Source organism: Pongo pygmaeus, chromosome 15, assembly GCF_028885625.2.
Source record: "Pongo pygmaeus isolate AG05252 chromosome 15, NHGRI_mPonPyg2-v2.0_pri, whole genome shotgun sequence".
NCBI lineage: Eukaryota > Metazoa > Chordata > Mammalia > Primates > Hominidae > Pongo > Pongo pygmaeus.
Window position 1 is genome coordinate 21,182,637 of NC_072388.2, and position 25,913 is coordinate 21,208,549.

A 25,913-nucleotide genomic window follows, 5' to 3' on the forward strand; every position below is an offset into this window, starting at 1 on the left:
CCTTGGTGCCTTGTAGTCTACGGGTACTTCTATTTGGACCTACTTATTTCCCGTCTTACCTGATGTGCTATTCCTCAGTCTTCCTGGGAGGTAGTGGCTTCCCTCTCCTGACTTAGGCACCCTAGGCCCTGATCTGCAGGCACGTATGGAGAAAAGAGGATGAGTTATGTGTGTATGATGTGTGTGGCCAAGGAGTATGGAGGTGTGGGCAGAGAAGGCGTCTTAGTGAACCTAAAAACAAATTTTCAAAGGTACTGAATCTGTGATCCTGCCTCACTCACCCTGTTACTTTTACGACAGAGGTTTCTAATTTTCTGTCTTCGGCCTGGCTGGATTGAGATGGGGGTTGGGAGAGCCCAAACCTTCTTTCCAACCTCGCATAAGTGGTGTAGACATGGAGAGATTCTTGCAGAATTTAAGTGACTGTGACAGTACAGGGGCAACACACAGAGAGGCACGTGTTCATTACGTATGGCTGGAGAAATTATCTGTCTCCAGGGGGACATGTTTCACTGTGCATTAGCTTCGAGCCGCTTCCTTCCTCTCTATTTTTCTGCCCACTCTCTGTCACTGTCCTTCTCAGTCTCCTTTCCCACTCCCTGTCTCCCCCCATTCACAGTCCAGCTCTGCCTGTCAATGTCTCCATCCATCTTTCTCTGCCACGTTCACATCTCCCTCTGCACTTTGCTGAATCTCGCGCTTGCTGCCTGGGAGTCGCTTTTCTGTTTCTCTCTGGTTTGTCTCTTGTTCTCTCTAGTTCACTTTCTGCCATTCCATCTGTTTTCCTCTATAATACCAGCTTTTTGGGTACCCTGCAGCTAATGATAACCTTTTCTTGTTACAGTAAAGCCTATAAGCAGCCCTTGGTTTATTGATTGATTGGTTTTTATTTAAACTCTGCAAAGGAAAGAGAATTTTTATAAAGTGAGAGAGCAGAGAGAAAACATGGAACGAGGCAAAGGGAGGAACAGCCTAAGATGGAGCCGGGGATAAGTAATGGGAAGCATCAGAAGGCGTCGAACCCATGGTGTCTTATTTCCTTTCAAATAAACTGGGTCATATCTTTATGGCTGATGACAGCTTAATCTGGACCATAAAGAGTTAAATACTAGCTTAAGCTTGGCACCTAACTCAGAGGCAAAAGCTTCTGGGAGAAATGAGTTGGGTCAAATAAGCCCAAGAAGCTGACGTGAGTAGAATTTCTTCTGCTTGACCCACTAACAACTGCAAAGGGGACATTTTAGAAATGTTTTTTATTGAAATGCATCAGTGGGGGGCAGAGCTCCTGGAAACCAGAACTTGGCTCTGAAGCCAGGCCTGGGGAGCATGGGAGGCTGACTTGGGGGGAAAAGAGGGGTGGCCCAGGTCAGGCAGAAGGTGGCAGTAGCTGCTGATCAGGGCAGTTCTGATTGCTGTGTTTGCGCTCCCTCTTGCCCACTATAATTGAAGCATTCCCAGTATGATTCTGGCTTCCTGAAGAGAAACTAGAATTTATAAAAACAAACAAGAAACAAATGCAAAACAGCAGAGGTGCTTGGTTGCAATATATGTATATTTGAAATTATAGAGCACTGCTCTATACTCTATACAGTTTCAAAGTCCATATCTGTTATAGCCCTGGGAGCAGGTCAGGGGAAGATCTAACAAAAGAAACAAAAATAAAAGAAAATTAAAAACCTAAATGTATCCACCGAAAATTAGATATGGTCATGTAGATTCTCTCCTAACCTAATCATCCTATCCTTGTTACTCCTGACAGAAGGGAAATGCTCCCCTCAAAATTTCCATCCACCTTTTTTTCCTACTTTATTCTCTTTTCATCCCACCTCTTTCTTCCTTCCCCTAACAGACCACATAGAATCTGTGGGCCAGAATAAATCAGTTGTTTTATTTCCCCTCAGAGGATGTGACCTTCCACTCCCCAAATGGCTCTGACAGTTTTCTCATTTGCTAGCTGAGGAGGATATCAAGAGACATTGACCTTCTGGTTTTGCCTAAAGAGGAACACTCAGTAACTATTATGCTTCAGTCTTTGATTTGCGTTAACTGTGCCCTTCCTCCCTCCTCCCCCACATCCTCACCTACCTTTTCACCTTCCTTCATGAACATTCTACGCACCCCACAGTGCACTGCTACTCCCCACAGCCCTCCCTTGCCTGGTGTGCAGATGCTGGAAGGCTAGCAAGAGAAAGCAAGGGGCCTCCAGGAGTATTTGCTCCCTATTTAATCAGATTAGTCCCATCACCTACCCTGAGGAGCCAGATTTTGGTGTTACTGAGTTATCTGTTGAGGGAAGAGAAATTGTCAGACATCACTTAAAGAGCCCAGTCCCTTGGACGCCTGGGAACTGCCGACAGAAATTAATCTTCCAGCTATTTAAGGCGATTTCTTTTCCATCATCCTTTGTGAGGAGGACTGTACTGGGAAATGAATCTGATGGGAGTCCCTGAACTGGTACACTCCACTCAAAAGCATCTCTCCAATCCTATGCGGCGTCCATCATTCCCACACAAGTGGAGACACAAAACATCGCTGCAAAGCCAATTTCCCCCCAGTAACCATCAGCAAGAAATCACAAATGCACAGGGTGGATACCACTAGCCTACAGACTTGCAGTTTTTCCCTACCTCTGCTCTACTTTCTTCCCAGAAAAACCTACCACAAATCGAGCTCTTCCATTAAATGAGTCTTTTACCCAAGACCCAGGAAGGTAGATCAACAGGGATATGCCAGAACAGAACATTCATTTTCTCTTCTAACATAAGGACTCTGCCAGTGCAGAATAGGTGTTTCCGTTAAACAGCTAAACCACTGCCAAAGCAAAGTGTGAGACAGAAACAGGGCAAAGGGTTGCATTGTTTCAAGATCATCTCTTCTCTCCAGAATTTTCTGTTCATGGACCAAAGCTGGGGTCTTATGCTCTCTGGGGTCATGTAAGGAAATTCCAATCTTCAATTCTCTTTCTATCCTTAAGGCTATTTCCCAGGGAAGAGGTGTTCAAATTGTGTTCCTTGAGGTTCCAAGAAGTGCCAGGGACTATGTATGTGTATGGGGCTAACAAAGAGTGCTGCGGAGAGTGGCTGGATGGGGAAGCTCAATGGTTGAGGCTCTGGACCTCTGAGCTCAATTTCAACCTCTGATTTTTTTTCAGGCATTGGGATTTCTCCTAAGAGTGCTTTTGGTTTTTTTTTTTAAAGATCTGCAAACCAATGTCCTAAGTGGGAGGAAGATGACCTACCTGTGCTTCTCACGCAGCTAACCATTTCCCAACAGTCTGCAAGAAGGAAGATGTAGCTTGGGTCCTGCCTATTTCTTTCTTTCTTTTTTTTTTTTTAGATAGAGCTTTGCTTTTGTTGCCCAGGCTGGAGTGCAATGGCACGATCTCGGCTCACTGCAACCTCTGCCTCCAGGTTCCAGGGATTTTCCTGCCTCAGCCTCCCAAGTAGCTCGGATTACAGGTGCCTGCCACCACATCCAGCTAATTTTTTGTATTTTTAGTAGAGACAGGTTTCACCATGTTGGCCAGACTGGTCTCAAACTCCTGGCATCAAGTGATCTGCTCGCCTCAGTCTCCCAAAGTGCTGGTGCTGGGATTACAAGCCTGAGCCACTGTGCCAGGCCCAGCTCCTGCCTATTTCAACCATGTAGTCTGAGTCCACACCAGCAGCTCCCTGACTGCAGGGGCTCCTGAGATACTTTCCTGCAAAAAATTTCCTTAGGCACGAGTCATTTGTTTTCCAAACCCCCTTCTCCCATTTCACTAATTCCCAATTTCCCTGCATTTGACAACTGCAATTAACAAGCCTTGATCAGTTCCTGGCCGACAGCCCTCATCAATCAATACAAAGACTGCACAAGGCTGAGGGGGAAGGGAAGGTAGCTGCAGTACAGGAGAGGAGGGTTTACCCCCTCTTATTCTGTGAATGACCCCTCCAAACCTCTCAGTCTCAAAACATGACACTGGGTTGTCACCTTCACCAACCACTTTCTGCCTTCTGACTAAATACAAGGTGGTATTGTTTGTGTTCTTCACTCCCATTTTTTAAAGGTTTCTCCCATCAACCTCCTCTATCTCCTGTCTTCTCTTTAACAGAAGGCCTTGCCATCTGCTGCCACCATAGCTTGGGAACTCCCCCCAGCCCCAATAGTGCTGGATGTGATAAATCAGCCATCTCTCTGCTCTCAGCAGGGCCTCTTCCCCACCCACACATTCCAGTGACAACTTAGTGCTGCTTCCTGACCAGGAGGCTATAAACTCACCATCACTACCCTCTCCCCTCCACACATATGCACTGGAGGACCAAAAGGACAAGGATCACCAAGACTGTGGTTACTACTGCTTTCACAACCACTTCTTTGTCCTCCCCTTCCCAGGGTCCAAGCCTTCCCTTCCCAGTTGGTTTAAGAGTCAAGATTTACCCTCTTCACCCTTCCGCTCTACATGTAGCCTCAGCCTCCCTTCCCCCACCACAGGGTGACAGCCTTTTCCCCTGGAGCCCTGCCTGGTACAGCCCTGTGCATCTTTCCACCTCATCAACTTTTCATCTCTTTGTAAACCAAATCGAGAAGTGTCTCCATCCTCCCTGCCTCTCTCTCCTTCTCCGTTATTAGCTTCATGAGTGGGGACGTTAATGTATTCACTAGACAATGTCTTCACACCACTGTTTCCTGTAATTTACAGTCACTTCCCTCCCACTGTCCTAGCTTATTTGACTGAAAAGTGCTTGGAGGAGGGACAGTGTGGACAAAAGACGCAACACAGGCTGAGGCTGAGTAGTGAGTAGTGTAATGTTAACATCCAAGAAAGTAAAACAAATAGTCACCTCTGCAGCAGCTCATTAACGACTGGTAACACATAGAGGTCAATGTGCCAGAGCTTTAAAAAAAAGTATTGATACAACTGAAGGCCCTTCCACTATAAATAGGATGGAGGATGGGTCACTGTATCCGTATTACCAATGACAGTCACCCCAAGAAACACAAGCAGCTGCATCCACCCTCTTTCAGGGGGTAGAGCCACTATACTTCTCATGTAGATCAGCTACATTGTCACTGGAGACTCGGATCCAGCCATCCTCCCGCACGTGGTAGAGGTTGACTGCACCTCCTGAGTAGGCATCTCTGTAGGTGGCTTGGTAGATGGCTCGACGGGCCAGATCATAGGCCTGCTCCACTTCCAGGTCATAGGAATAGCCCCGATCCATGACCCCATACGCATACACAGAGCCAGAACCTACAGAGAAGGTGGCCCCTGAAATCCGGTTCCCTTCACTGTCCACGTAGTAGAGGCCTGGAAAGGGAGATGAGGTTAGCAGGAAAAAAAAAGATCACCCTTTTTGATATCTAATTCATATGCCAAGGCAGTAGTTCTTTTTTTTTGAGATAGAGTTTCGCTCTTGTTGCCCAAGCTAGAGCACAATGGTGCAATCTCGGCTCACCAGAACCTCCGCCTCCTGGGTTAAAGTGATTCTCTTGCCTCAGTTTCTCAGGTAGCTAGGATTACAGGCACTCGCAACCACGTCCAGCTAATTTTTGTATTTTTAGTAGAGACAGGGTTTCACCATGTTGGTCAGGCTGGTCTTGAACTCCTGACCTCTGGGGATCTGCCCTTCTCGGACTCCCAAAGTGCTGGGATTACAGGCATGAGCCACCTCACCCGGCCAGCAGTAGTTCTCTTAAAACCTAGAATAAAATTAAAAAAAAAAAAAAAAAATAGGCCGGGCGCGGTGGCTCACGCCTGTAATCCCAGCACTTTGGGAGGCTGAGGTGGGCAGATCACCTGAGGCCAGGAGTTTGAGACCAGCCTGACCAACATGAAGAAACCCCATCTTTACTAAAAATACAAAATTTGCCAGGTGTGGTGGCACATGCCTATAATCCCAGCTACTCAGGAGGCTGAGGGAGGAGAATCACTTGAACCTGGGAGGCAGAGGTTGCGGTGAGCCAAGATCGTGCCATTGCACTTCAGCCTGGGCAACAAGAGTGAAACTCCGTCTCAAAATAATATAATAAATAGGCCAGGCGCGGTGGCTAATGCCTGTAATCCCAGCACTTTGGGAGGCCGAGGCGGGTGGATCACGAGGTCAGGAGATCGAGATCATCCTGGCTAACAGGGTGAAACCCCGTCTCTACTAAAAAACAAAAAATTAGCCGGGTGTGGTTGCAGGTGCCTGTAGTCCCAGCTACTCAGGAGGCTGAGGCAGGAGAATGGCGTAAACCCAGGAGGCGGAGCTTGCGGTAAGCCGAGATCGCGCCACTGCACTCCAGCCTGGGCAACAGAGCGAGACCTTGTCTCAAAAAAAAAAAATAATAATAATAATAAATAATAAATAAATAAAATAATACATATATATAAAAGAGAAACCCAGGGAAGCCAACATAAATACAAGATAGGACTTCTATAAAATTATTATTATTTTTTTTAAAAGCTAGCTGAGTGTGGTGGTGCATGTCTGTGGGAGGTTGAAACAGGACTGTCTGAGCTCAGGACTTGCAGGCTGCAGTGAGCTATAATCACACCACCACACTCCAGCTTGGGCAACAGACTGAGATGCTGTCTTCAGAGAAAAAAAAAAACCTGAAGGAATAAAATTTAATATTAAGACTCCAGGATTCTACAACATACCACCCCATCTCACCTTACATTATAGTAACTACCTTGCCATGTTGCCGATCCTCTCAGCACACCCACAAAGCAAGTATATTCCAAATGACTTAGGTTTCAAGCACAGAACTTCAGACACTGTGAAAGATAACATTTAAAACATAATCCCCGGCCAGGCGTAGTGGCTCAAGCCTGTAATCCCAGCACTTTGGGAGGCCGAGGCAGGTGGGTCACCTGAGGTCAGGAGTTCAAGACAAGCCTGACCAACATGGAGAAACCCTGTCTCTACTAAAAATACAAAATTAGCCGGGCGTGGTGGCGCATGCCTGTAATCCCAGCTACTCAGGAGGCGGAGGCAGGAGAATCACTTGAACCTGGGAGGTGGAGGTTGCAGTGAGCCGAGATCGCACCACTGCACTCCAGCCTGGGCAACAAGAGTGAAACTCTGTCTCAAAAAACAAACAAACAAACAAAACATAATCCCCACTCCCCCACCAAAAGACCCCATAATCCCAGTCACTTGAGCCCAGGAGGTTGCGGCTACAGTGAGCTGTGATTATGCCACTGCACTGCAGCCTGTGTGACAGAAAAACAAACTCCATAATTCCAGAACTCAAAGAGTTTAGACTATCTGGAGAACAAGACATACTTTACACAGGAGGATAATAAAGCCTAGAGTTTGTAATCATATTGTAAAGACCTGCACTGTCCATATGGTAGCCACTAGCCACATGGGACTAGTTGAGCATTTGAAATGAACTAGTACTACCTGCTAACATAATATTTTGGATTTATTAGGTTAAACGAAATATACTGAAATTAATTTTTTTTTTTAATTTTAAAAGTGTAGCTAGTATAAAATGTAAAATTACATATATGGCTCACATTATATTTCTATTGCTGGTATAGACCAGGGTTTGGCCAGGCCAACTGCCTTTATTTTTGTAATTAAAATGTTATTGGAACAGAGCCACTGTTTTCATACTGTCTATGGTTGTTTTGTGCAACACCGGCAGAGTTAAGTATTTGAGACAAAGATTTAGGCCTGCAGGCCTAAAATATTTACTATTTGGCCCTTTATGAAAAAACTAGCTGACTTTTGGTACAGATGAAAATTTAGACAAAGTGTTCAATCCCAACTGCCTACTGGATCCCTCCAGCTGAATGTCTTTGTCATCATGTAGATTCAAACTTCCTAAACTTAGAAACCAGTGGTTCTCCATTACCTACCACACTCATCTCTCTTGTGCGCCACCAACCCACGCTTCCTCCTGTCTTCTGAAATTCTGCCAATGGCATCACTAGTCTTTTTCCTGTTTCAGTGGTTCTCACATCTCACCATGCACTAGAGTCATCTAACAAAGATTTTTTTCAAAAATGCACAGGACTTACCCTAGGTATTTTGTATAACTGGTGTGGGGTGGGAAACAGGTATGGAACTTGTTTTTTAAGTCCTCCAGGTGATTTTAATGCAAGCCAGCTTGAGCACCACTGCCCTTATTGGTTTTCAGGTTCAGGTGATTCTGACGTTTACCTTACTCCTTTCTCTGGCCCCTTCTCAGCCCCAGTGCCATGCTCTTGCCTAGGAGGGGTCATCATCTGGTTCCAAGCACCCTTCTGGCTTTATGGCTCACTATTCCCCTTCACCCACTTAGTTCCAATTAAACTGGACTTTCAATTACTCCTCAAAAGCTCATGCTTCTTTCCTCCCTTTCTTTGTTATGTTCCCTTTCTCTTTTTCACATCCAGGACAACTACCACCAATCCATGAAGTCTTCCCCAATTCCTCCCATCATAAGTAATCTCTTCCTCCTCAAAACTCCTTCCGCATTTGACTAGTTCTTTTTATTCATTGATTGACTGATTTTTGAGACAAAGTTTCGTTCTTGTTTCCCAAGCTGGAGTGCAATGGCACAATCTCAGCTTACTGCAACCTCTGCCTCCCAGGTTCAAGTGATTCTCCTGCCTCAGCCTCCTGAGTAGCTGGGATTACAGGCATGTGCCACCACAGCTGGCTAATTTTGTATTTTTTTTTTTTTTTTTTTTGAGATGGAGTCTTGCTCTGTCGCCCAGGCTGGAGTGCAGTGGCACGATCTCGGCTCACTGCAAGCTCCACCTCCTGGGTTCACGCCATTCTCCTGCTTCAGCCTCCCAAGTAGCTGGGACTACAGGCGCCCACCACCACGCCCAGCTAATTTTTTGTATTTTTAGTAAAGACAGGGTTTCACCGTGTTAGCCAGGATGGTTTCGATCTCCTGACCTCGTGATCTGCCCGCTTCAGCCTCCCAATAATTTTGTATTTTTAGTACAGACGAGGTTCCACCATGTTGGTCAGGCTGGTCTCGAACTCCTGACCTCAGGTGATCCACCCGTCTCGGCCTCCCAAAGTGCTGAGATTACAGGCGTGAGCCACCGTGCCCAGCCAACTGGTTCTTTTAAAAACGGTATTTATCAGGCCGAGAGTGGTGGCTCACGCCTGCAATCCCAGCACTTTGGGAGGCCAAGGCAGGCGGATCACAAGGTCCAGAGATCGAGACCATCCTGGCTAACACGATGAAATCCCGTCTCTACCAAAAATACAAAAAATTAGCCGGGCTTGGTGGCGGGTGCCTGTAGTCCCAGCTACTCGGGAGGGTGAGGCAGGAGAATGGCATGAACCCGGGAGGCGGAGCTTGCAGTGAGCAGAGATGGCGCCACTGCACTCCAGCCTGGGCAACAGAGCGAGACTCCATCTCAATTAAAAAAAAAAAAGGTATTTATCTTATTCAGCCTTGGATTAAGTACAGCCGTCCTTTGGTATATGAAGGGGATTCGTCCCAAGACCCCTGCATATACCAAAATCTATGCAGACTCAAGTCCCAAAGTTGGCCCTGCAGAACCTGCATATATGAAAAGTTGGCCAGATGTGGTGGCTGATGCCTGTAATCCCAGCACTTTGGGAGGCCAAGGCAGGTGGATCACCTGAGGTCAGGAGTTTAAGACCAGCCTGGCCAACATGGGGAAATGCTGTCTCTACTAAAAATACAAAAGTTAGCTGGCAGGATGGCGGGTGCCTGTAATCCCAGCTACTCGGGAGGCTGAGGCAGGAGAATCATTTGAACCCAGGAGGCGGAGGTTGCACTGAACCGAGATCGCGCCATTGCACTCCAGCATGGGTGACAAAAGCAAAACTCCATCTCAAAAATAAATAAATAAATAAATAGGACCTCTGTATATTTGGGTTTCAAATTCTGGGAATGTGTATTTTTCAATCAGAATTAGGTTGAAAAATATCTGCGTATAAGTGGACCTGAGTGATTCAAACCCATGTTGCTCAAGGGCCAACTATACTATGAGGCCAGGGGCTGACTCACAATGAATGGGACAGGGTCGTCAGGAAGGCCTCTTGAAGAAGGTACTATTTAAATGATGCTCAATCTCCCTGGATTTTCCTTGTTACCTGGTCCCTGTACTCTTTTACACTGTTTCCATCACCTAGAACAAATCCACCAGCTAAAGGTTCAAAGCAACATTTCCAAAATGCTTCCCTGGATCACGTAAAATGTATGGAACTGTCTTTTCCCACCTTTCAGAGAAAAGCATCTCAATTTCCAAAGTAACAAACTGAGCTCCTCTCACATCCGGTTTTTAATTTCCTTTCATCCTCCATTGGGTAGTAGGCGGATACTCCCTATAGCCCTTTCTATTCTTGTTTGAAAGCAAGTGAAAAAGTGGTAGGTATCCTATAATTGTTCTATAAGATAACTAGGTATTTAGTAAGCAGCTAAATGAATGAAGCAAAATCAAAAGGAGGAAAGAATAATTATTTTTAAGCATATGGAAGGGAAAATTAGAAGGTGACTAGCTATACTCCAACTTTACCAAACGGGCAATTCAAAACTGGCTGATGAGGAAATGACATCAAATACAAAGTTGAACTGTCTGGCAAGTTTCTTAAATGCTGGAAAGGAAAAACAGGCTAAGGAACTTATTTTCAGAGATGATACAACAGGACCTAGCATGATTGTAAGGGTGATTATAACCAGCAAAGAAATAAAAGAAATGAGCCCAGGACTGGGCGCAATGGCTCACTCCTGTAATCTCAACACTTTGGCAGGCTGAGGTGGGCAGATCACCTGAGGTCAGGAGTTCAAGACCAGCCTGGCCAACATGGTGAAACCCTGTCTCTACTAAAAATACAAAGATTAGACGGGCATGGTGGCACATGCCTGTAGTCTCAGCTACCTGGAAGGTTGAGGCAGGAGAATCACTTGAACCTGGGAGGCGGAGATCGCAGTGAGCTGAGATTCCGCCGCTGCACTCCAGCCGGGGTGACAGAGCGAGACTCCATCCCCACCCCGCCAAAAAAGAGAGGAGCCCAAAAGGCCCCTTCTAGGCCAAAGACTCTCTAAAGAAAAAAAGAGAAGAGGCCAGGTGCAGTGGCTCACACCTTTAATCCTGGCACTTTGGGAGGCTGAGGCGGGCGAACCACCTGAGGTCAGGATTTCGAGACCAGCCTGGCCAACATGGTGAAACCCCATCTCTACTAAAAATACAAAATTAGCTGGGCATGCTGGTGGGCACTTGTAATCCCAGGTACTTGGGAGACTGCAGCAGGAGAACCACTTGAACCCAGGAGGCAGAGGTTGCAGTGAGCTGAAACAATGCCATTACACTCCAGACTGGACGATGGGAGCGAAACTTCGCGTCTCAAAAAAAAAAAAAAAAAAAAAAGGAAAAGAAAAAAACAGAAGAGAAATGACTAACTTTTGAGGGACAACCATATATTAGAGTTCAATACAGTAGCCATAAGTCACACATGGCCAATGAACACTTGAAATAGCACTACTGCCACATGTGGGATTCAACGAATTCTTTTTTTTGTTCTTTTTTTGAGACGGAGTCTCGCTCTGTCGCCCAGGCTGGAGTGCAGTGGCGCCCTCTCGGCTCACTGCAAGCTCCGCCTCCTGGGTTCACACCATTCTCCTGCCTCAGCCTCCTGAGTAGCTGGGACTACAGGTGCCTGCCACCACGCCCAGCTAATTTTTTCTATTTTTGGTAGAGACGGGGTTTCACCTTGTTAGCCAGGATGGTCTCAATCTCCTGACCTCGTGATCCACCGTCTCAGCCTCCCAAAGTGCTGGGATTACAGGAGTGAGCCACCACGCCAGGCCTTCAACGAATTCTTAAATTCTTTTTTTTTTTTTTTGAGACAGAGTCTCACTCTGTCGCCCAGGCTGGAGTGCAGTGGCGCGATCACTGCCCACTGCAACATCCACCTCCTGGGTTCAAGCAATTCTCATGCCTCAGCCTCCTGAGTAGCTGGTATTACAGGCGCCCACCACCACGCCCAGCTAATTTTTGTATTTTTAGTAGAGACGGCGTTTCGCCATGTTGGCCAGGCTGGTCTTGAATTCCTGAACCTGGGGGCGGAGGCTGCAGTGAGCTGAGATCATGCCACTGCACTCCAGCCTGAGCGACAGAATAAGACACAGTCTAAAAAAACAGGAAAAAAAAAAAAAAAGAGAAGGAAGGGTTAAGGACCTAATTACACTTCTTCAACACTGACACCAAGCCCTTTAATTCATCTGTCCATCCAATCCCTCCTCACTGTAGTGTCAGCCCAAGGATCATGTGGTTGCAGCTTAACTCACCAGGGCCTCTCTTATCCCAGCCACAGATCATGGTGCCCATGGACAGCCCCATGCCTTTGTACTGATACACCATGTTGGCAAGCAGTTTGGAGGCAGCTGCTACAGAGATGCGTTCCTTATTTCGAAGCTCATAGATTCGACATTGCCGAGCCAACAGCCGTTCCCAGAAGCTGCAATCCGCTGCGCCCCCAGCCATGGTGCCTAGCAGGTATGGGTTGATCTCTATCACCTTCTTCACCGTCTGGGAGGCAATGTAAGCACCCGCTGTAGCCCTGGAGTCAGCTGCAACTATGACTCCATGGCGGAACTGTTAAGATCAGAGGAAAACACAAAACAGGCCACATAAGACCACAAAAACACTCCTACATACTTCTTTTTGCATCAATCCAAACCCAGCACATCTCTTTCTCCGTCCTTTTATACTTCACAGTATACTTCTATACTTCCCCATATATTAATGTCACCCGAGCTTCACATCAATCCCTTGACATGGATATAACCCATATTAAATTCATTTTATAGGATGGGCGTGGTGGCTCACTTCTGTAATCCCGGCATTTTGGGAGACCAAGGCGGGAGGACCGCTTGAGGCCAGGTGCTGGAGACCAGCCTGGGCAACACAGGGAGATCCATCTCTACAAAAAGTAAAAAACTTAGCCTGTCGTGGTGGTGTGTGCCTATAGTCTCAGCTACTCTGGAGGCTGAGGCGCTGGAGCCACTGCACTCCAGCCTGAGCGACAGGGAAAAGCCCTGTCTCAAAAAAAAAAAAAAAAAAAAAAATCATTTTATAGATGAGGAAACAGGTTCAATGAGATCGAATGACTTCTCAATCTAGAGCTAGTTATTGCAGAGCTGGGCAAGGAACCCCAAATGTCTGATTCTTAGTACAATGCTTACCCTCACCACGCTTCCCCTTCATGCCAGTTTCAGTTACCCTTGCCTTGAGGGGCCGCCCAGTTTCCAAAACTTTGGTAAACGGTTACAATAGCCTTCCCTCGGCCAAGATTCATTGTTGTTGAGGCCTTTCCCAGCTAGGAGATCCTGAACAGCAGCAACCTGGGGTCGCCTAGGAATCAACCCAAGAGGCCTCAGCTTCCTCCCCCGACTTACCCCCGGCCCCACCGCCACCCTTTCCAACCAGAGCAAAGACAGGGGCCTCCTGGGCCAATGAGACAGCAAAACTGCTGCGGTCCGAACGAGAGGACCCAGCCTCCGCCTGGGTTGGTGGCCAAGGCCACCGCAAACTCCGGTAAGGCGGGGAGGCCAGGCAAGTCGCGGGCGTTCAGTACTCAGCCTGGCAAGGGGGCTGGGTCCACACCTTGAAGGCCAGGGTGGTTGTTCCATGAAGCATTTCGATTCCTGGCTCTTCTGGAACACCCCAGCCGGGCGCGGCCAGGCTCAGACCATCACTGAGACTCCCTGGACCTAGATCCAGCAGATCTGCACGACCCCCAAGTCCGAAAAACCCGCGCTGGTTCACCGGTAGCGGTCTCTCCAACACGCTGGCAAGCGCCATGTCTAGTGTGGGCAGAAAGAACTAATTCTGAGAACGCCTAGCAAAGATAGGCCGGGCAACGCCTCGCCGTCACAGCTTCACTTCCTATTAAATCTATTCCGGAAAGGAGCCATTTTGACTGCTGGCAACCACGCCTCCAAAAAGAAGAGCCAGATGCGAAAGACGATTTTCACTGAAGGGGGTCGGGGAAATAGATGGCTTCACTAACCTTAAATTCTAAAAGGACGTGCCTGCCATCTTGGCTTTGGTCATGCAAGTAGTCCTGGATCAGAGTAACCTCAAATTCACAGGAAGTGACTGAAAACGCCCATGTTGCGTAAGGGAAGTGAGGTCGGCCATCTTTGAGAAGGGCGTGACTGGTTGAAAATCGGTTCCGAACCCTTAGCGGTGAGTCTTCCCACTCCAGCCTGGTGTCCAAGCAACAGGTTACATAGCTGCGGCTTCAGCACCTTGTTAACGCGCCTGAGGTTGCCATCTTGTTTAAGGGCACCTTCTAAAATTGGGTAAAATAATGATCCATTCTGAGGCCATTTCCCTATATTAGTTAAACCACAGCAATTAGTGGTAAAAAACGCAACAAAATAAAAGTACTATACCTCTTGTCAGTCGCCATACAGCAACCCTTCTTCTAACAGTAACCGGTTATTAATATCCAATATTCGTTCTCTTGACTCCTACCGTCTGGTGGAAATTCGAATAAGTAATAAATTGCCTAAAAGGCAGATGGAAGAAGAAAAAGCAAAGGGTCCAGTTAATCCACAAACTAGATTCTCAGTTCAGACCTGAATAAGTGTCAGTAGTAATTTACCGTCTCAGAGACGGGAGGACGGTTGAGACTGCATAAATATGTACCAAGAGATTCTCTAACTTCAACTTGCTAAGATGATGCCCTTTATTCAAGAATGTACTATATTTCATTGCCTCTTCCTCCCTCCACCCACCTTCATTTTTCAAATCTTTTGGGAACTATAACAAACCAGGAAGCGTGCATATGTATGAAATGTTGCCTCCTGCTTTATGGTTCTATGAAGTCAGTCTCTGGTCTTCCTTGTTGGATTCTAGCAGCAACATCTATCAACATCGAAATTCCACTTTCCTCTGATGCTCAGTTCGGCCCCATCTTTCCCCCAGCAGACTCTGCATATGCTGTATTGTTTTTGTTTGTTTGTTTGTTTGTTTTTTGAGACAGAGTCTTGCTCTGTCCCCCAGGCTGGAACACAGTGGCACGATCTCTGCTCACTGCAACCTCTGCTTCCCAGGTTCAAGCGATTCTCCTGCCTCAGCCTCCCGAGTAGCTGGGATTACAGGCGCCTGCCACCACTACAGGCTAATTTTTTTTTTTTTTAGACGGAGTCTTGCTCTGTCGCCCAGGCTGGAGTGCAGTGGGCCATCTCGGCTCACCGCAAGCTCCGCCTCCCGGGTTCACGCCGTTCTCCTGCCTCAGGCTCCGGAGTAGCTGGGACTACAGGCCCCCACCACCACGCACAGCTAATTTTTTTTTTTTGTATTTTTAGTAGAGACGGGGTTTCACCGTGTTAGCCAGGATGGTCTCGATCTCCTGACCTCGTGATCCGCCCACCTCGGCCTCCCAAAGTGCTGGGATTACAGGCGTGAGCCACCGCACCCGGCCTCACGCCTGGCTAATTTTTGTATTTTTAGTAGAGATGGGGTTTCACCATGTTGGCCACGCTGGTCTCAAACTCTTGACCTCAGGTGATCCGCTCGCCTCGGCCTCCCAGAGTGCTGGGATTACAGGTGTGAGCTACTGCGCCTGGCCTATACTGTATTTTTAATGCTGAAATTGGCAACCCTTTCCAAGCCCAATCATCAGAATGGAATTAAACAGGAGATCTTTGTGTTTCACACCTGGATGGTGTGGAAAATGCAGAGTACGTCTGTTTACTGAGCATATATTATTTTGCAGTCACCCCTGCAGTGCAACTAGTCCTTCTGCCTTCTTCCAGTGCTTTTTCACTCTGCCACCGATAGCATGTGTACCTCTCTTAAGGCCCTTTTACATTTTACCTGGTTAGAAATTACATTTATCTCCTACCGGATTGTGAGCTTTTAAATACAAGTATTTACTATTCATTTCTGTACCCACTGTATGCTTAATACATATTTGCCAAATGAACACTTGAAAGAATGACAGCAATGATCTTCTAGTCACAAAGGCTTGAAGTCCTTGCTCATCTTTTACAACTTTTTTCTTTCCTTCACATCCAGTTAGTTGCATGGTCCTGTTGATTATTTCCACTTCAGTGTTTCTCACATTCTTTTTCATTACAACTGATACCACCTTTGGCTTCTTATGTCCTCATTCTGGAATTGCTGAAATATTCTCCTGATTTTTATTTATTTATTTTTTTGAGATGGAGTCTCACTCTGTCGCCCATGCTGGAGTGCAGTGGCGCAATGTTGGCTCACTGCAACCTCTACCTCCCGGATTCAAGTGATTCTCCTGCCGTAGCCTCCCAAGTAGCTGGAACTACAGGCGTGTGCCACCACACCTGGATAATTTTTTTTTTTTTGAGACAGAATCTCGCTCTGTCACCCAGGCTGGAGTGCAGTGGCGCGATCTCGGCTCACTGCAAGCTCTGCCTCCTGGGTTCATGTCATTCTCCTGCCTCAGCCTCCCGAGTAGCTGGGACTACAGGTGCCCGCCACCACGCCCGGCTAATTTTTTTTTTTTGTATTTTTAGTAGAGGTGGGGTTTCACCGTGTTAGCCAGGATAAATCGCCTGGATAATTTTTTTTTTTTTTTGTATTTAAAGTAGAGATGGGATTTTGCCATATTGGCCAGGCTGGTCTTGAACTCCCAACCTCAGATGATCTGCCTGCCTCAGTCTTCCAAAGTGTGTTGGGATTATAGGTGTGAACCACCATGCCTGGCCTTCTCCTAACTGATTTATGGGTCTAAATTGTCACTCTCTAATTCATTCTGCACAGCATCAGATTCGTTTTCCTAAAACACCATTTTTTTTTTTTTTTTAAATAGAGTTTTGCTATTGTCGCCCAGGCTGGAGTGCACTGGCACGATCTCGGCTCACTGCATCCTCTGCCTCCCAGGTTCAAGCGATTCTCCTGCCTTAGCCTCCAGAGTAGCTGGGATTACAGGTGTGCGCCACCAGGCCCAGTTAATTTTTTTTTTTTTTTTTTTTTTTTTTTTGTATTTTTAGTAGAGACAGGATTTTGCCATGTTGGGCAGGCTGGTCTTGAACTCCTGACCTCAGGTGATCCGCCTGCCACGGCCTCCCAAAGTGCTGGGATTACAGGTGTGAGCCGCCGCGCCCGGCCTAAAACACCATCTTGATCTTAACACTCACCTGCTTAAAAATGTTCTGTGGGTCAGGCGCAGTGGCTCACGCCTGTAATCCCAGCACTTTGGGAGGCCAAGGTGGGCGAATCACGAGGTCAGGAGATCGAGATCATCCCGACTAACACGGTGAAACCCTGTCTCTACTAAAAATACAAAAAATCAGCCAGGTGTAGTGGCACGCGCCTGTAGTCCTAGCTACTCTGGAGGCTGAGGCAGGAGAATTGCTTGAACCCAAGAGGCGGAGGTTACAGTGAGCAGAGATCGCGCCACTGCACTCCAGTCTGGGCAACAGAGTGAGACTCCGTCTCAAAAAAAAAAAAAGTTCTGTGAATTCAAGCTCCTCAGCATGGCATTCAAGGCCTTCCATAATCCATTCCTAGCTTACCTCACATGTGTTCTCTGCTCCAGGGTCCCTATTCCTGGGGACCTCATTAAGGAGAAGTACAAATGATAAGTGCTGTGGTTCAGAGGTGGGCGAGGGAGTCAATATAGATTGGAAAGGGGCTGTGGGTGCAGGATGGCTTTGTCAAGGTCTGGATTCATTTTTCTAAATATGACTTGGTCCGCTCACAGCCTCTCCTTTCTCAGCCCATACCTGGGAAGGAATTTCACAATAGGTGGTACTTAAGCCAAACTGTGGAATAGGATTCAAACAGGTGAAAGGGAGGTGGGAGATGTGTTAGGAATAGAGAGAAAAGAGCCTGTGATAGATAGATTTAGACTGGACCATAGTGGGTCTTACATGCCAGCTTGGGATAGAAGAGGCAGTTCTGACTTTATATTATAACTCTCCAAGTTTTCCTAGCAGAGAAAACACAGGATTTGAGTGATACTTTGGGAAAACATGTCCATGTAGAGGGTAAGATTACAATGGGAGACTGGTGAGTGCTTAATTAGGAGGTCATTCAACTGTCCAGACCTGACTTGATAATGGCTTGACCTAGGGAGGTGGCAATCCATCTATAAAGAGTCTAAGACTTAGCCTTTAGAAAGAAGATATACTCTAGGCTAGGCACAGTGGCTCACGCCTGTAATCCTAATACTTTGGGAGGCCAAGGTGGGTGGATCACCTCAGGTCAGGAATTCGAGACCAGCCTGGCCAACATGGCGAAACCCTGTCTCTACTAAAAGTACAAAAATTACCTGGGTGTGTTGGGGGTGCCTGTAATCCCAGCTACTTGGGAGGCTGGGCAGGAGGATCGCTTGAGCCTGGGAGGCAGAGGTTGCGGTGAGCCAAGATCACGCCATTGTACTCCGGTCTGGGTGACAAGAGCGAAACTCCATCTCAAAAAGAAAGAAAGAAAGAAGATATATTCTTACCTTTCAGCAAGATTTCCTGGTGGTCCTACACCAATGAGAAGAGAAGGACTGGTTGGACCTTAGCATGCTCTTTGGGTTTCTCCAACTTTCCCATGACCATGTTCACACTTTTCCTTAGTAGTGAGACCCCAGAAAGCTATGATGCCACAGCCCCACCATCATGATGTCTGGAGGGTCCAGACTCTTTCCTTTGTGCGTGGGTCTGTTTCTTCAAATAAATCCATTTCCACAGCACCACCTTGAGCTGCAATGTTTAGTAAAATATATGTACGGCATATGTTGCTGGAGTAGTTGCAGCTTGTCGCTCTGCCCCAATTAACTGGCTTTTTTTTTTTTTTTTTTTTTTTTTCCTGAGACAGGGTCTTACTTTGTTGCCCAGGCTAGAGTGCATGGAGTGCAGTGGCACAATCTTAGCTCACTGCAGCCTCATTCAGTGAGTGCTCAAGTGATCCTTCCACCTCAGCCTTCCAAGTAGCTGGGACTACAGGTACACACCACCACACCCGGCTAATTTTTTGTATTTTTTGTAGAGGTGAGGTTTCGCCATGTTGCCCAGGCTGATCTCGAATTCCTGGGCTCAAGTGATTCACCTGCCTTGGCCTCCCAACGTACTGAGATTACAGGCGTGAGCCAACACACCTGGCCTTGACTTCGACTTTCTGAAGGGTCAGCTGTCAGGGTCCACCAACCCCACCCCTCTAACACCCCTGGTTGGTCTAAGACTTATAGACTCAACATTATGGAGTTAAGATCAGTTGTTTCTCCTACCCTGGAATTACAAGCCACTCTGTTGCCATTGTGAACTATTAGGCAGAAGTGGGAGCAGGAGCTAGAAGGCCACTAGATCCTTTGGACTTCAACACAAGTCAAAGACATACTGCCAGAGAACTGTCAGGAATGCCATCTCTGTATACAGATAGAAGCACATATTTATCTCTAAAGCAAGGAAGAAAGAGACCTTCATGTTCTAGTTTCCTTCATTCCTCAGCAATCTGCCTTTGTGGAAGATATTTCAGCCTCTTTCTCCTCTCCACTGTTACAAAGTTCTCTTGCTCTTTTTTCTCTTGTCTTTGCTTTAGTCCACTTTTAATTAATTAATTAATTAATTAATTTTTGAGATGGAGTTTCGCTCTTGTTGCCCAGGCTGGAGCGCAATGGCGGCTCACTGCAACCTCCACCTCCCGGGTTCAAGCGATTCTCCTGTCTCAGCCTCCCAAGCAGCTAGGATTACAGACATCCACTACCACACCCAGCTGAATTTTTTTGTATTTTCAGTAGAGACGGGGGTTTCACCATGGTGGCCAGGCTGGTCTCAAACTCCTGACCTCAGATGATCTGCCCTCCTCTGTCTCCCAAAGTGCTGGGATTACAGGCATGAGCCACCATGCCCAGACTTTTTTATTTTTATTTTTTTAAATTTTCCTTTCTTTATTTTTTATTGAGACAGGGTGTCACTGTGTCGTCCAGGCAGGAGTGCAGTGGCACAATCACGGCTCACTGCAGCCTTGACCTCTTGGACTCAGGTGATCCTCTCACCTCAGCTTCCTGAGCAGCTGGGACTACGGGCATGTGCCACCATGCTTGGCTAATTTTTTTTTGAGATGGAGTCTCACTCTGTCACCCAGGCTGGAGTGCAGTGGCGCGATCTCAGCTCACTGCAACTTCCGCCTTCTGGTTCAAGCGATTCTCCTGCCTCAGCCTCCTGAGCAGCTGGGACTACAAGCATGCGTCACCACACCCAGCTAATTTTTTTTTGTTTGTTTGTATTTTTAGTAGAGATGGGGTTTCACCATATTGGCCAGGCTAGTCTCGAACTCCTGACCTTGTGACCCACCCGCCTCGGCTTCCCAAAGTGCTGGGAGGCATGAGCCTCTGCACCTGTCCCAGGCTAATTTTTATATATTTTGTAGAGATGGGGATGTTGATATGTTGCCCAGGGTGGTCTCGAACTCTTGGGCTCAAGCCATCCACCTACCTTGGTCTCTCAAAGTGCTAAGATTACTGGTGTGATCCATTGCGCCCAGCCTCAGTCCATTTTTCTTTCCCCATTTTTCCCTTGAGTTTGAAGTATGAGCTGAGTTCCATGCTCCCATATCTCTGAAGGGATTCCCCAGCACCAAGGTCTCCTGCCTCAGTGGGGTTACAGCGCTCTATTCTGACCACATCAGTCCGCTGAATTGTCTTTACCTCGTCCTAGGCTGGGAGCCCTCTCAGGCCAGGGACAGGGCCTTGTCTCTACATGCCCAGTGCCCCGCATGGGAGAAACAAGGAGCCCAGCCCTGCTCCGTCCATTTGTGCCCACTTTTCTTTGCATTACCCCAGCCCCCCACCCAACTCCAGATAGTTGGAGGATGACAGACAGGAGACTCTTTGGGTGACTCTCAGATGCGTCATGGGCAGCAGAAGGTGAAGGTCTGACTGTGAAGGCAGCGTCTTCCTAGTGCTGGACACTCTACAGCCCTCTTCCTGTCTCCTTTCAGCTGTCCTCTGAGATGAAGGGGGCTGCTCCATCAGCCAATCCCAAAGCCTGAATTGGGGGTTGAGGAGAAATGAAGCGTCAGCTCACACACCTTCCTGGCCGGTTCTGGCTGTGGCCCAGCTTCTCTGCAGCGTCCCTCCTACCCCACCAGACCCCAGCCACAAATTCCTGGCTTGCTTCTTCCAAACTTCATTCAGCCCCAGGGATGGCTCTGCAGGATGTGTGCAAGTGGCAGTCCCCTGACACCCAGGGACCATCACCTCACCTGCCTCGGGCTGGCGGCTGGGCTGTGCCCCGGGGCTGTGACCCTCAAACCTTCCTGCAGATCCATGGCCCCAGACTGGCCCATGGCACTACAACCCTGGCCTTCCGCTTCCGTCATGGAGTCATTGCTGCAGCTGACACGCGTTCCTCCTGTGGCAGCTATGTGGCATGTCCAGCCTCATGCAAGGTCATCCCTGTGCACCAGCACCTCCTGGGTACCACCTCTGGCACCTCCGCCGACTGTGCTACCTGGTATCGGGTATTACAGCGGGAGCTGCGGCTTCGGGAACTGAGGGACGGTCAGCTGCCCAGTGTGGCCAGTGCTGCCAAGCTCTTGTCAGCCATGATGTCTCGATACCGGGGACTGGATCTCTGTGTGGCCACTGCCCTGTGCGGCTGGGACCGCTCTGGCCCTGAGCTCTTCTACGTCTATAGCGACGGCACCCGCCTGCAGGGGGACATCTTCTCTGTGGGCTCTGGATCTCCCTATGCCTACGGTGTGCTAGACCATGGCTATCGCTACGACATGAGCACCCAGGAAGCCTACGCCCTGGCTCGCTGCGCCGTGGCCCACGCCACCTACCGTGATGCCTATTCAGGGGGCTCTGTAGACCTTTTCCACGTGCGGGAGAGTGGATGGGAGCATGTGTCACGCAGTGATGCCTGTGTGCTGTACATGGAGTTACAGGAGCTCCTGGAGCCAGAGCCAGAGGAGGATGCCAGCCATGCCCATCCTGAGCCTGCCACTGCCCACAGAGCTGCAGAAGATACAGAGCTCTCTGTGGGGCCAGGGGAGATGATACCAGGAGACTCCAGGATGCCAGCAGGGACTGAGACGGTGTGAGAAGCAGGACTTGGTTGGGGATGGTGTAGTCCTGGGGAGCAGGTGGGAGGATGGACAGCAGGGGGAGGGTCCCGCTGGCAGCAGCCTCACAGCGTCTGACTCTAGCCTGTATGGGTTGCTGGCTTCATTTATTGCAAGTCTCCGTCCTTTCATGACTCCCAGAGCTATTATGGCTCTGCCCAACAAGTTCCTATTGACTCCCAGTGGATTGGTCCAGCCTCCTTCTTGGCACCAAGTCCGTCTTTCAGTCAACACTTGCAGTGTGCCTACTGCATGCCAGACGCATGCTAGGTGCTAGACCCTCTTTTCTTGCCATCTTCTCTGTGTTTTCCATCATCTCATCCCCAGTTTCTCTTAGTTTCGGTCCTTTATGTGTCTCAGCTTCAGCGTCTTTGTCTCTTTCTCCTGATCATTTTGTCAGCGTGGTAAGATGGGGCACCCAGGAAGGGAGCAGCCCCTCTCAGAACGAGGTGTAGAGATAGACACGCTTTGGATGGTGATGGGCTTGTCTTATCTGCTTTCCTCCTCTGACTTGACCATAATGACTAGAATGATTATTCCTTTACTGAATGCAGTTCTCATCACAACCCTTTGAGGTAAAAATGAGTCTCACTTTACAAAAAAGGAATCAGGTTCAAAGGATTATGTGACTTGCCAGGGTCACACAGTAAGTGGCAGAGATGAGACTTAGATCCCGGCCTTCTCCTCCAGGGTCTGTGCTCTTTCAGCACAGCTCTCCCTCCCAGGCCCTCTGCCCTGCCTTTCCTCTCTTCCCTGCAGGCTTCCGGAGAGGGATGTGGAGGGAGAAAGTAGCTAGGCCAAGCCCCTGCCTGGTGGCCAGGGTTGAATGAACCCTGAGGGCCTGGAGGTTGTGAGCTCAGAGCAGCTGCCCCCTGCACAGGCTCATGTGGCTTTATCTTCCAGGCCTAGAGCCATCCCCCACAGCCCACCCTTGCTCTCCAGCTTTCTGGGCCTGGCGGTGCTGCTGCCAGACTTCCCCTCCTCCTTTCTTCCCTTTGCCTTCTTTCCAGCCCCTCCTTCCTGATGCTCCCTCTGGAGAATGAAGACAAGAGGGAGGTGGCTGTGCCAGTGGGAACTGTCTGGCTAGCACATCCTCTCCTGCCCCCGTGTCCCTGCTCCCACTCCCCCAGAAGCCCAGACTTGAAGATCCAGACTAACACCTCCAGGAGGGCCACTGCCCTGCTGTCCCCCGGCCAAATGAGAGAGAAAGCACTGTTAACCTACAAGATAGGGCCTGAAGGAAGGGTGCTGAAGTTGCTTTCCTCACATCCAATCCTAAAGCTTCCAGTCCCAAGAATAACAGCCACCTGCCTTCCCTCTTGGACACCCCTCATCCCTGGCTCCAGCCTAGGCCCCAGCCTTAATCTTGCACCCCAGATTAAGCATTCCTCCAGGCAGGAGCTGGGCAGACAGACCTCCAGACTCTGGTGCAGAGCGGGTGACTGGGGATGGGGGAGGAAAGGTCAGGGGGCTCCAGAAGGGAAAACCCCAGAAAGGACACAGTGGGGAGGAATTGTGGTGGACACCACAGAGAGGTGTCCAGTATGGGGGGACTGGCCTTCAAGCCAGGCTCAAGGAATCTGGCCAGTGGCCTCTGCGGCCACGCTTCTTTACCCCTTGTTCACTCCCCAGCCTCAGGGGAGGAGATGGGGGACTCTGGGACTGCTAACTGGGAGGCAGGGCTCCCAGTGGCCTAGTCCCGGAGGAAGCGTGTGAGGAGGGGCAGCTTTTGCATGGCGTTCAGGTGTTTGACTCGGCATAAGAGGGTGCATATTCACATCCACAGGTGTATGTAGTTCTGTGCCCAGGTGTAGGTGAGTGATACAGGATGGGTTTCGCACGTGAGTGTGGCAGGCGATGCGTGTGCAGTTCCTGTGTGCAGAGACAAGAAACAGACTGAAAGAGAAAGAGCAACACCTGAATAAGGAGATCAGCCTCTCAGCGGGAAGACTGCCAGGCCTTGTCACTTCTTTTGGGGAGTGCTCCAGAGTAAAGAGGAGGTGGGGGACAGGCTCATGCCAGCAGTTCTCTACTTCCTCATCCTCCCAGCCCTATCCTGAGCCTCTCAGGAAGTGAGAAAAGACAGGCAGGGAGGAGTGGCCTGGGGCTTGGGATTGCCACCTGAGCACAGCCAAAGGTGGGCTGTGAACTGCGTGCAGCTGTCTCCCCTGAGATGCTTGGCGCCTCACCCCCATTCCCAAACTCGAGCAGGAGAATTGAACACAGACCAAGAGGGCAGAACCAGACCAAGAGGGCAGAACTGGGGGTGGGGAGACCCTCCTCTCTTTTCCTTCCATAGTCCCACCCGTCTTCACTCCCTTTGACAGGTCCTGTCCTTCCAGAGGATGAGGGAGTTGAGGCCAGAGATGAGCCCATGGGTCTTGCTAACAAGCCTGGTTCCCTCTGCCCTATTATTTTCCTCTATGTTTTTAATGAGTTTGGGGGAGGACCTTAGGAGAGTCTCAGGGAGGGCTGGGCAAAGGCCAACATCCCATTCCAATGCGCCCCACACCGTCTAAGAGTGGCTCATGAGTCATTTCCCCCATTTCTCTACTAATTCCTGAAGGCTTGATACAGATATCATGGTGAGACCAAAGGGGCAGAGATCTTGCCCTTCCTGCCCTGAACCAGAAGACCTTGTCCCTCTGATGCCCTGCTTGGGGAGCCTACCTCCTCACAGTCTCTGGAGAGCTCGGGGGGATAGCCCGCTCTTGCACAAGCCATTGGACTGTCAGAGGTCCAGGCTTCCAGCCTTCAGAAGAGTAAATGACCTGAACTCCAGCACTGGAGGGAGGGGCCTTGTTCTCCCACCTCCTGCTTGTCCTTATCAAGCAGGTGGGAAAGGTGTGAGGGAAGGTATGTTCACAGTGAAGCAGCTTTCCCCAGCTGCCAGTACCCCATATGAAGGGGGAGTCACAAGGACCTATCCTGCCTCGCCTACCTGTGTGTGCCTCTGGAGCCCTGGAGTTGAGAGGCCTGGGCTCTCATGCTGGTTCCTGGGTGGACCCCTTCTCTGGACATTGGGAGATAATTGCAGTTCTGGCTCAGCTCCCACCTAGTTGACTGCTTCTGTCCGTCAACAGCCTGCCTCCCTGGTCCTCTCCCTCCTCCTTTGTGTTCTGCAAAGACTCAGACCATGGCCTAGGGGAGACTTAAAGGTGGGAGCAGCGGGCCCAGATTCAATGTGACTGTCTCACTCTGGTCCACCCTTTCCCCACTTGGCACTACGAGCCCCAGGAAAGGCTGGTTTGCCCCCGCTGCTGCCTGCCACCCCCATTATTTTCCTAGTCCAGAATCCCCCTTCCTCTCTTAGTCTTTTTATCCCTCCTGCCTCTTCTCAACAGCTCTCACACTTCACCCTCTACTTCTCCTGCCCACCTTGCTCTCTGACCAATCCCCATATCTTTTTTTTCTTTTTTCTTTTTTTTTTTTTTTTTTTGAGACAGAGTCTCGCTCTGTCGCCCAGGCTGGAGTGCAGTGGTGTGATCTTGGCTCACTGCAACCTCCGCCTCCCAGATTCAAGTGATTCTCCTGCCTCAGCCTCCTGAGTAGCTGGGACTACAGACATGCACCACCATGCCCCGCTAATTTTTTGTATTTTTAGTAGCGATGGGGTTTCTACCATTGGCCAGGCTGGTCTTGAACTCCTGACCTCAAGTGATCCACTCGCCTCAGCCTCCCAAACTGCTGGATTTACAGACATGAGCCACCGTGCCTGGCTGAATCCTTATATCTTAATTTTCTTGGACAGCTTGAGACCAACACAGAACCCAGGAAGTTGGTGGTGAGAGTGGGGCAGAGTCATCATCTCCTTACTCCCTCATGGAATTAACCCAAGTCCTCCCCTATCTAGAAGGAGGTGAAGTGTATTTTCCCCCAAGGAGAAAGGAGAATGAACTGGGAGGCAATAGGC

The 25,913-nt window shown here is 48.9% G+C and overlaps 2 protein-coding genes across 3 annotated transcripts; one reads left to right on the forward strand and one right to left on the reverse strand.

Moving 5' to 3' along the window:
- Window positions 1–4,769: 4,769 nt before the first annotated feature.
- On the reverse strand, window positions 4,770–13,787 carry PSMB5 (proteasome 20S subunit beta 5). 2 transcript variants are annotated; one of them, XM_054448866.2, is made up of 3 exons: window positions 13,556–13,770; window positions 12,238–12,544; window positions 4,770–5,290 (listed from the first exon to the last, which is right to left on the reverse strand). In XM_054448866.2, exons 1-3 carry the CDS (start codon window positions 13,751–13,753, stop codon window positions 5,004–5,006), a joined length of 792 nt encoding a protein of 263 aa, XP_054304841.1. In that variant the 5' UTR covers window positions 13,754–13,770; the 3' UTR covers window positions 4,770–5,003. The 2 variants fall into 2 exon arrangements, with proteins under 2 accessions (XP_054304841.1, XP_054304842.1); XM_054448867.2 differs by lacking the exon at window positions 4,770–5,290 and adding an exon at window positions 6,381–6,742 and having other exon boundaries at window positions 13,556–13,787.
- On the forward strand, window positions 13,407–22,181 carry PSMB11 (proteasome subunit beta 11). The gene is made up of 2 exons (XM_054448864.2): window positions 13,407–14,140; window positions 20,873–22,181. The coding sequence occupies exon 2, from the start codon at window positions 20,942–20,944 to the stop codon at window positions 21,977–21,979; it is 1,038 nt and encodes a 345-aa protein (XP_054304839.1). The 5' UTR covers window positions 13,407–14,140; window positions 20,873–20,941; the 3' UTR covers window positions 21,980–22,181.
- The last annotated feature ends 3,732 nt before the right edge of the window (window positions 22,182–25,913 follow it).

Excerpts from the sequence above, each read along its gene's own strand:
- PSMB11 (XM_054448864.2), top strand. The coding sequence starts at position 20,942 with ATGAAGCGTCAGCTCACACACCTTCCTGGCCGGTTCTGGCTGTGGCCC.
- PSMB5 (XM_054448866.2), bottom strand. The coding sequence starts at position 13,753 with ATGGCGCTTGCCAGCGTGTTGGAGAGACCGCTACCGGTGAACCAGCGC. Across the intron at positions 12,545-13,555 it reads CAACCACCCTGGCCTTCAAG|TTCCGCCATGGAGTCATAGT; the intron begins GTGTGGACCCAG and ends TGATCTTAACAG. Across the intron at positions 5,291-12,237 it reads CTGGGATAAGAGAGGCCCTG|GCCTCTACTACGTGGACAGT; the intron begins GTGAGTTAAGCT and ends CTCCCTTTCCAG.